General features: G+C 42.8%; 1 protein-coding gene across 2 annotated transcripts in view; it reads left to right on the top strand.

The window, feature by feature from the left end:
- Window positions 1-11309, top strand: part of LOC146185628 (glycine receptor subunit alphaZ1-like) — a 208774-nt gene that overhangs the window by 101034 nt on the left and 96431 nt on the right. For both annotated transcript variants that reach the window (XM_084606537.1, XM_084606538.1), the window contains exon 2: window positions 296-396. In XM_084606537.1, coding sequence (XP_084462663.1) covers window positions 296-396 — 101 coding nt within the window. The remainder of the gene's footprint in view (window positions 1-295; window positions 397-11309) is intronic.

The raw sequence follows: 11309 nt of genomic DNA, 5'->3' as shown, positions 1-11309 counted from the left end.
ACGCACTCTCGGCATTTGATAGCTTCTCAAAAGAGCAGTGCAGTTTGATGCGAAGGTAAGTTGGCAAATTCATAATTTCATAGAACTTTAGGTTCAGACCTGGGACTCTTGCTTAAGTTCTTGTCTATGGTTTGAATCTTAGAAGATCATAATTAGGATGTAGTTATGATCTTCACTGTTATTATTAAATAATAAAATATGAACACAATATTACTCTTATTCTCGCAGTGTCATCAAGCAGCAAGCTCTGCCTCAATGACTGATAACGTCTGAATTAATTCACTTTCTTTTACAGAGGCTATCCGGCACCTGGACTTTTCGATGACGTCGACCTTCAGATACTGGATAACATATTATGGAGCTATGACCGCCGCATCACACCTGGGCATCATATGAGTGAGCTTTCGGTTTTCTCGTCATATTAAACTCGCTAGTTTCTTTTTATTCTCTGTTTGTTTCATACAAGATATTCTTTCTCCCGGTGATGGATTATTATCATTCAAGAAATCAGTAAGTACCTCATCTCGTATTGCTCCCTCTAACAACAATGGGATGCGGTACATAAGGTCGAACGTCCCAAAGTGACATGAGCTACTTTGGATGCCGTCGTGAAGGGCTCCGGATAATGTGCCCACTCGTGGTTCTTGAGCGCGCACTGACAACGTGAAGTACAAAGGTGCCTTGCATTTTGCCATTACGAAAACACTGTCGCCTCGTTCTCGAGCTCAGCAGCTCAGTGTTTTAAAAACCAAGCTAGAGTTAGAGGCAGACCATTCTTTAGGCCTTACCATTATTAGTGCTGCGGTAGCAAAGCCCCAGTTCAGAGAAGAAAAGCCTGTATATATCTCAAATTGTATATATCTCAAAAGTGACTGCGAGGGTAAATAAACACCGCTGAGAAGACCACGACTCACAGCAGTGATGTTGCCACCACAAAACCGGTCTGAAGGATCACGATGCCATTCAACCACCGTTATGTTGCGCATCTGAAAAGATATAGGCAAATGAATTAAAAATTCAAATGATCAGGGAGGTAAAAGGCCTAGAACGGAACTCTTCTCGCGGAATATTATCGAGAACTCCACAACACGCGTTCAGCACGATAGTTAGGAGGCTTTGTGCGGCACTTCATGTCGCCCATTTATTGTCATTATCACATTATACACTTAACTGTGCTTAAGTGTCTGCAGTTTTTTTCATCGTCGCTCAGACTTCTTAGAACTACTATCATGAGAAATTGATCCATATACCCATGGCGGAAAGAAAAATTTTTTAAATCATAATGAGACCCAGCTATTACAGATATTTGTCAAGGTTAGCGTTTAAACGATTCTAGTCCAATACACTGCTCCTTTTTTATTAATTCCGCGGCTCAAATAACACAATACACATATTATTTTATGCGTAATTAAAACAAGAAGGAACATTTGCTTTTCAATGAATACATTGTCAAGAAGATCATGCCGCTCAGAATAGCCTTCCTACAAGGGACTGCGTAACTATTACAACACCTAATAGGGTCGATTTAGCCTGAAAACCACGTTTGCCTGAAAAAAATTATATCCCCCAGAGAAGTGGTGTATAACTAATTTTATAGGCCTGAGTGCGTAAAACAGTTTTAGTTTTCATAGGATCATCCTTTTTTACCACAGCATCAGAAATATAATATCAGATCTTTGTAATTACTACAAGATACATCGAATATTGATTCCCCTCTAACATTAACCTCTGACCAAATGAACTCGGCTCTTTAAAGAATAGAGGATGGTGCTAATACAACATTGGGAACAATGACTTTGTTAACCGCACTGCGGTAGAAAAATTTGCCTTACGACGTTACATAAAAACGAAGCCCTTAATCATCATCGGCGAAATAACGTTAGCATATTATGTCATTTCGAACACATTAACTTATTGTACAATCCTTGGATTCAATTTTTCGCTCCAAAATAATTTCCATATTGCTGGCAGAATAAGTAATGGTTTTATAGTGGCATTTCTAAACTTTGCGGTGGCCTCAACTTGGTGACGTTAGCCTGCAGGCGATGCTGAAATGCGAGATTTTCCTGTGGTATTTATATTTATTGACATATAATTGTGTAGTCGTCCCCGCTAAGTTATAACTGTGCGATGAGCCGAACTGAGACTCGAACTGGATTCAGAAATATCGCTAAAACAACTGCACTGCTTCAGCCGCAACATTTTGGAGGACGTCAAGCCGTCATGAGTTCATGTTGGCTGCGTTCGCCAGCCCTTGACATCATCCGTCAGATTGCTTACTAGCTTTGGCAGTAAGCCAGAGCAAGCGGAGCTAAAGAACCTCGAAGATCGCTGCCTAATATGATCAATTGACAAGACCGCTATGTTGAACGAGACCGCTGTTGGCGGTTTTGAGAACAGATAAATGTGTGCGTATGGTCCGCTCATTTTCTGCCTCACAAGACATCTAAATTGGTGATGATTTATTGTTTTCCAGCGCAATTCTTTGTGATTTAAAAAAATGCGGACAGCAATAATTTGGCATGGCCACTTGTTTTTCTTGCGAAAGGCTATTGAAGGTAGTTCAACCGTGACGTACTTTGCAGACATTTGCTCAAGCACGCTGCTGAAACGCATCAGGAGCGGTGCTCACGCAACTGTGACCGGCTTGCCTTCTTAGCGGCTCAAAGAGGGCGTAGCACGGGTCATGCATCTTCTAAATATTAGGAGGCGTGGAAATGCGAGGACAGCCATATTGGCCAGCCGATTACGTGCGTTCTCGTTAGCATGAAAGGAAGCGCCGGTCATTTCACCATACTGAGTACTTGGAGGCCAATTGAGAATTTCAGCCAGACGAACACAGCATATAATGCCGATCTTAATATCAAACATACGAGGAAACATCCATACTAGGTTCTCCTGGGTACCCAGACCGTCGACGATACAGCCAAGTGAGAAAACGAGAAATAGCGAGCTCGCAGAGTCGATCGGCAGCGCTAATTGTTGTTGTTGCTGTGGCTGTGGGAAGAAGGGAAAGAAAATGCACGGGTTTGCTACTGGCTCTGTAGCTGAGCCACCTCCGCTGCCTCGTGCAGACAGAAGAGTAAATAGAGAAAAAATTAAAGTAAGAGGGAAAGAAAGACGCGCGCTGCAACAACAGCCGTCGTCCACCACCAGCGGTGGCGGGTGCAATGACGGCCTACAACAGGTAAAAATTCGGTGCCAGGCTAGCCCCCACCGCAAGCGGCGGTGACCCACCTGTACCAGCCCCATCAGGGGAGATCGTTGAGCTAACTCCGAAGCGGAGAGAAATGCTTGGTCGTCTCCACGTTTAAGGAACGGTCCTACGTTTGCAGAGATTTTTAAGGTGAACGCTGTGCTGCTCCATGTACAGCCCAGAGTTTCGAAAGGCCAGGAGTTAACGGCCTTGATATCAAATCGATTTCAAACCAAGCACACCCCTCAGACTAACAATGCATGTTACATATGACCATATATAGGATGCATATATAGCCCAGGCAAAGACAAGTCTACTTCTCGAAACGTTGGCTCGTCCTGCGAACTGAGCTCCCCCCCCCCCCCCCCCTTCTTCCCTTGTTGAGCGCTTTCATACCGGGCCGCCATTTTGTTGTGGCTGTTGTGATTGAAGGAAGAGGGAAAAGAAAATGCACGGGCCTTCTACTGGCTCTGTAGCTGAGCTACCTTCGCTGCGGGCCCGTAGTGCTGTACATAAAAGGAGGAAGGGTGCAGTGAAAACAAAGAGAACGAGGTGCCGTAGTTAAAGGCTTCGGACCACTTCGCAATAGACGCGTTTGGCTCGTCGCGCTGTAGTGGTACGAAGGCCTCCTAGAATTTTTTTTATATTTATTCGTGCAAACAGCTTACTCTTACGAAGCTTTACTGAGTCGTGGTAACGTCCGACAGGTAACACACTACGAACAGAAGAGACAGCAGCTTTCTTTGCTTGCTAACAAAGCAATACCGAAATAAGCAAGGAAAGCAAATGCAGCCCCAAAGTGGCTCAAGTGAATCTCTACGCTAACACTGATGCTAGACTAACACAGAATTCCAGCTCCTCAATGCTAGAGTGGAGGGACTGTCGAGCCAGATCCACAGAAGGCTCTGCTATATTAAGCTCACTTGAATGCAAGCGGCACTGCGGCGACGAAGCTGCATGAGCACACGGGCGCAGCAATGAACAAATATTTCTTAAACGTGGATTCTCCCCCAAGTCAAGGTTGTGAGAATATAGCTCTTGCCTGTAAAGTATACTGCTCGATGTCTCTAATCCATGAGAGCAGCCTTGTTCAGACGCCGACGATAGTAGTATGAGTGTATTCCAAACGACCATGACAGCGTTTAGGCTCTATGTCGTTGCGGGAGAAGGTTGCAAGACTAAAACACCGAAATAAACGTTTCAATTCTCCATTTCAGTGGACGAATACTTACGACGAATACTTAAAGGTGTTCATGTTGCGTTTTCTTCGTCCATGTCGTGAGAAGATTGATTTATCTACTGCATTAGTCGCCCAAAGCAGCCGTCGCGATGAAACAGAGCGTTTCCTGATGTGAAAAGCTGTGCCTGTCGTCTAGCTCTCCGATGGGAAACTCAGGTGCCCGTAGCCGAGCTCACGTACCCAGTGAAGCAGATCTGCACAATCCTTCACATAAGCAATAAAATACATGTCCTTCAAAGGCCAGCGTAACCATTGAAGACACGCACCCACGCAGAAGTGGTGTTTATGTGGTTTGTCCACTCTGAGCCTATTTGCTTTGCAGTGTCGTCCTGTCAGCGAAAAGAACGCCCCAGGTGCCAGTACCCGAGCTCACGCACCCAGTGAAGCAGATCTGCCCAATCCTTCACAAATCAATACATGTCCTTCAAAGGCAAGCTTAGCTATTGAACAAACGCACCCACGCAGAAGCGGTGTTTATGTGGTTTGTCCACTCTGAACCTTTTTGCCTCGCAGCGTCGTCCTGCAACGGAAAGAACGCACCATGCACGCTTGCTTACGTCAGTCCTTCATGTTCCTGTTCAGTTCTAGTAGAGTAAAGTTTTATTTGTTAGTGCAGAATGTTAGTGCGACATGTGTCAAACTGTAAGATAGCGCCCTAAGCTGACCATTCTTGTTATTTAGCACTCCTGTATGCCCGTTGTGCACTGTAGCGTATAGGAAGCACTCAGGGCATCTGCAGTTTGTTCGCGGGATAAGTTAGCAGCGACATGGTATAAAAGGTTCCACATGATCCGCTCGTCCGACCAATCATAATCTCAAAAACTGTTATCACAGTCCGACGGGGGCTGAAAGCTATCACCGACATTTTGGACTATTTATAACCAGAACTTTAAGGCGAATTTCAATCCAATCGCTGCAACAGGAAATAACCGATGAACCGGGCTTGGTGTCTCCTGTGTCGAACAATTCAGCAAAGGTTTTCTTCACTGTCATTCCTCTACGTAAAAGTCTGGTCTCTCTTCTCATCATCTGACAAGGCCATCCCTTTGAAAAAGGCGTTTCCTCTTCTTTGAATTATAGCTTATCACAGCATACACCAAAGATTCTCTTCAAGAATGAGAACCTTCTGAAATGTACCTATTCTTGATGATGTTCCGGCTTTCCATGCGCGATGAGGCTCTACGCAGGAATGAAAACTATTCTGCTTCTTCCTTTGCACGCGAATTTAGTCTACAATTATATCTCCGTAGAGCTTTCCACATAATTCTTTCAACTCTCTTTGGGGTCTGAACTAAAGACATAGCTCGAAAGCAGCGTTAGAGGCGTTTGCGTGAATATTTTTGACAATGAGATTAGGTGCCGAAATAAAGCAAAATCTTTGGAAGGTGAAGAACGAACTTGAATATTACCAGGGAGAAGTTTATGGTATACCCATCTAACCGGTACGGAGCAAGGTAGAAAGTTTTTCAAAATCGACATGAGCGATCAGAAATTTTAAATCATTGGTGTTTTTCATTTCTTTGTACTGCATTAGAAAATGTGACCGATACAATAGATTTATGCTATTCAGCTATTCAGTATAGACATTATAAAGGCAGTCAGTTTCATTGAGATTTGTAGTTTGATATATATTACACATTTCTCTAAATATGTTTTTACACAAAAAAGAAACCTCCTGGCGGTATACGTGAAAATGAAGCTGGAGCAAGTTTCATCCGTCATGACTCTTCCCGGCGATTGCCTTGCCGATTGGGCACAAAAATAAACAAAAGCGAAAGGCAAGTTTTGAGGTTCCCTCTTTATTTTTCATTTTTAGTCTTTAGTTGCAGTTCCCTGGAGAAGGAGCTGCTACCCAACATTAAAAAGCTTTGAAATTCACTAATGAATGTTGACGAAAAACAAAACTTGCAAATTGAATTGCTTCAAGCAGTAACTCGGGAGCATTATGTGTGTTCACCAATGTCGGCTACATGTACGTGGCGCAATAGGACATGGTCTTTTCAGATAAAGTTTAGCGTGTGCTAACAGCCTTTTGTTTCCAAGAGGGACGAAGTTTTACACCGCTGAAATTATTCAGATCTTGGTATATCGCGTAGGCCTTTTAAGGCAGCAGCTATGGATTTTGTTGAATATTTGTAAAATTTAATATGCTCAGCCATTACGTAATTATGTCATCATAGGTATTTTGATGCAGAAGCAAACCATAAATTTTCAATAAAATTACGATTTCATTTGTTTTCTCAGTCCCCCTATCAAAACACTGAAAACATTCCAATGCTTCAGTGCGTACAAAATCTACTTCGAATTGCGCCGTTTCGTTATGTTGCATTAGAGCCACTAAAAGCAATTGAAACAATTCATTGCTCATGTGCAGCGCCGATTTATGCTCCCAGAGTTATAATTCGCTGCGACGAACTCTATGTCGTCATATCGTTAAAGGCAGATCAAGTGCCCTTGCCGCCCCATTTACCGAACGATCTTCTCCATCTTTGCTATATATATATATATATATATATATATATATATATATATATATATATATATATATATATAGTTTTGGAGCTGATACTGTGGGTGCCTCACCTGGGTTTTCTCGCTAGGGAAGGGTATGTTAACAGCGCGACTATGCCTTACGCACCACACTGTCCTTTAAGTTAGCGCATTCGTGTTCAATACTCATTCTTATACCTATGTAACTTATGCTGCGCGTATACTACCTGCCGACAATTATTTTAAACACGGTTCTGGACTCATTTTGCTTGTCGTAGAGGATGTCCGTTGTCGCCACTGCGCTATCACTGCTGCCAGTTTCACGCTGTGTTTCTCTCCGCTTGCAGTCACCCAGAGCCAGAGTGAAGGAACGGGTAAGGAACCGCCTAAGTTATAACACAGCTGGGGCCGAGAAGACAGCTCTCGCCTTCTTGTTTGACTGTAAACAGCGACAGCCTCACGGGCCCATGTAGAGGGGGTGGTGGAGGATGCAGAATATACGTTAGGAGCGCGGCTTCGCTGGTGGTGTCCGTGTAGTGGAGAAAATTGTATCGACCGCTATTTCCGAATAAGCGACGCAAAGTTTTCCAAATTTAATCAGCCGCGTGGGATTGACATATTTATGAGTTGCTTATAGGCGCATGCTCTTAGAGCAGTTTACGCCCGTCTTTCGTAACCTAGCGTTAAATATCGCAAAAATAATGCATACCCCCTCAGGCCTTGTGTGCGGGTTATTCGTGTTCGGAACGAAGCTAGGAGGGCATGGTTAAGATTTCGTAGTTTGTTTTCTTGTTATTGTATTAGAGGCGCCATCGTGGAATGAAATGTGGTGAACTGCGATGCAACATAACCTCTTCGGCGAATCGGGTTGCGACATGATGCAAAGTAAACAATACGGAGCCATTGAAGTCCACCAATGAATGTTGTATTTTCTCCGGTACAGTATAAGCCTCGCTATAAATTCTGTTATTTATGGTTTGCGCTTATATGACGTCAACTGTGTTTCTCATTTTTTGGCTTCATGAAGAATGATGACGGGCTCATTCTGTGTTAAATGCTCTTCATGTGAGTAAAGATTAGCGCCGCTTATTGTTGACATCGACAAAAAACATAGACGAAAAAGGTTATTGTACATAAAAAAAATTACTTCATCGTGTTACTGAAAATTTATTTCACTAGGTAAATTACCCAGCGAGCACTATGAAATGTTGCGAATGACAACTCTGCGTGAATGTGCATGTCTTGAAGGTCAAGATTGGTACATTCGTGTAACACGTACGAATAAACTTAAGCAAGGTTCGAACAAGGTTACAATATATTTTTCTTGCTCGTAAAACTGATCGCTTTCCACGCAGCGCTGACATGAATATACGAATCCAGTTGATGTGCAAAATAAACGGAAGTAATTATAGGGCTGCCATTTGTAAAATGTGTGGCTAGTTGTGTAGTAGTTCTAATAACGAAGCATGTACCTGCATCCTATAAGTTTAATTACTTCATGCCAATTATGATCGCTCGCTCTACATTATTTGCAGGAGCGCGTTTTAGACCTCACCGACGTTGGATCGTATATTAACGCCAGCTTACATGCAGGATTCCTTTCTTTGGCAAGGGGAGTTTTTTCGACTCATCTTAATCAAACGCCTCTAATTGCTAACCAAGAAGCGTTAAGTAGGCTTAACAAAGGTGAAGATGGCACTATCCACGACCGACTCTTCCAAGCTCTATTGTTTTGAGTTTCAGCCGCTGACGCTCGACATGTCCGCACTGCCGCCAAGCACATGCGCGCCACTCAGGTTTTCCTCCAAACACAGTGATTTAAAGCGAGAAAGCAACAACTGCTCCGCACGTACAGTGCATCCTGGAGCAGGTACGTAAAAATAACATGAACGTGAAAACTGATTTTTAGCAGCGGTTTTCATGATGTCTGGATGGTATTTATAAGTAAGTGTGGAGGGAAAACACAGCTATATATGACAGAAAGTGAAGCACTTACGCTTGTATTGCGCGTGGGCTGATTTGAACTTCCCACTGTCAAAGGCCGGCTCCTCAAATCTGATTGGCTGATGTTGTGTGGCGGGAAATAAGTCATGCATAAACAACTAATGATGACGTCAAAATGACGTTTCATTACGTAAACAACCTTCTGCCATTGCTGTAAATGACCAATGCTGGGCACCGCATTTCGAAATACATGAGACGCCCGCGAAAAAGAGATGATGAATTCGACGGCAGTGTAGGCGGCTGGTAGCTCACCGTAGTTAAGTAGACAGTTTGGTGGGTGGCGAAGTAAGCTGACATATCTTGTTGTAATTGCAGAAAGCATTGAAACGACGTCATACGGGAACTTTTCAGCTGCTTCATCTATTAGAGGACTAATAATGAAGACGCAGATTTACAGCCGCATGAGGGTCGTAGCTACCCTCCCGTTGCAAGTGCTTCGCTCTCAACGAGAAACCACTGATCCGCGCCGCCGCTGCCAAGCGCAGCAATGCGTCCTGATAACTCAAGCGGTTTACCTGCGCGAGACGAGGCATTTCAGAAAGCAACAGAAGGGTAACTTGGGCGAGTTGTAGGTTATTCATGATGGTTTCGTGGGCGCTCTTTAACACAGAGATAAAAGAAAAGAAGAGAAATAAAGGTCAGTCCTGTGTTTTCTTCTCTTTGTCTCTGTGCTAAACAGCGCCCACCAGACCATAATGAATTTCAGAGAGCACCGCAATGCTTTCTTAATATTCGTCTGGTCGGTTCGTAAATACAACCTAAGGGGTCATATTGTTCGATGGTTGTGGAGGAACTTCGCGTGGCAGGCAGTGAGGGATCACCAAAGACTGTCTTAAACGTCGGCCCTAAACACTGCCGTTTTTGCCTTGCACTATGACTGCAATGTTAATGAATTGAACAGCCTTTCCACAATAAAAAAAAGCAAGAAAAAATACTCAGAGCGTCTATTTTAATAAAGGAATGCATATTCTATGTACATGGCACATGTTTGCTTGCCACATGTGATGTCTTTTATATATAACGTTTTGTTTAATTATGCATGCGGGCTCACCATTTACTTATTTTTTAGAAAAAATAAAGTACTCCGGAGCACGTTATGACGGTACGCTCTAATTGTATGATGTAGTTTAGTGACATTTTGTGTTGATTGCTTCTTTTGATACAGCTGGAAAATAATTTCACTTGATTGATTTGCATTTTACCGTTTCGACAAAAAGGAATACGCGCGCGCGGCGTCGCCCTAGCTTCATACCCCCATTTTCTCAGTCATCTTTCTTTTCTTGTGTTTCTTATGCAATTATACAATACATAAGCACGCCTTTAAATCCGCTGCTCGTAAGTTTCTAATCTCACTCTAATTGTACTCTATAAGGCAAACTGTTCCTGTGTTACCACTTATATTATTTTATTCCTTATTTCTTGAAATTGCTTTACGCGATTTGCTTTGTTATCGTTTTATTCAAACGAAAATGTCTGTCATATTTTTTTTTCATTTTTTCCTCACCACAACCAATTGATGCTAAATACTCTATATATTTCTTTACGATAGCCTTTTGAGGTGATTCTGTCCACATTCCTTTACTTTAGGACTTTCTTAGGTATTGTCGATTCTAGCCTTTTGCAACATATTACCTGCTCCATACAATAAATTCGGCTCAAAACTTCCCACCCTATATTACGGCAGGCTTGGCACATCAGTCAAAAACTTTTTTGTTGTTCTGCCCAAGGCAGATTTTACAAAAAGCGAACATTTAGAAAATGTAAAACGGTTTATCTGCTCGCCATCTCAGACAATTAAACTTTGATCAGCCTTCCATGCTAATAGATCGCAAGAAAAAATATTTAAGAGAAATATGTAAAATAAAAGAAGCGGTCCTAGCTATGGCATGAAGTGAACTTGAAGAAAGAAGAGGGTATCACGAGACGATGCTAGTGCCATCCTAACCAGAATAGCAAGTGCATAACAGAAATTCGCAGTAGATTGTAGAATTCTGCCTAGTGCCCAATTTAGCACTGTCTTGCTGACCGCGTTTCATTAAATATTGCTTGTTCACCGCCTCACTACATATCTCAAGCGAAAATAAATTCCGAACTCACCAGGAAAAGCAGGAATGAAAGGAAAGAAGGCAATAGATCAGGGGGACTCTAAAACATCGTTTTGAGAGTAGACGAAAGCGAATTTAACGGCGCGCTTTCATATCATGACTTTATTTGTTGTTTAGGTTTCTTTCTTTGGAAAGGGAGGGCCAGTAACTTCCTCAGTTTTCTGTAGCGTAACAACATTTATCCGAGGTACGTCATTGTCGGTTCGACTCCTCATCGCAAACTAACCTCCAGCTTCAGTGGCAGAGTATGATAAATGGGAAACGAAGTAGAATG

The sequence above is a fragment of the Amblyomma maculatum genome, chromosome 6 (genome assembly GCF_055883805.1).
Source record: "Amblyomma maculatum isolate TAMU_Amacu chromosome 6, ASM5588380v1, whole genome shotgun sequence".
Taxonomy (NCBI): Eukaryota; Metazoa; Arthropoda; class Arachnida; order Ixodida; family Ixodidae; genus Amblyomma; species Amblyomma maculatum.
This window is presented reverse-complemented; position numbering and strand designations above follow the sequence as displayed.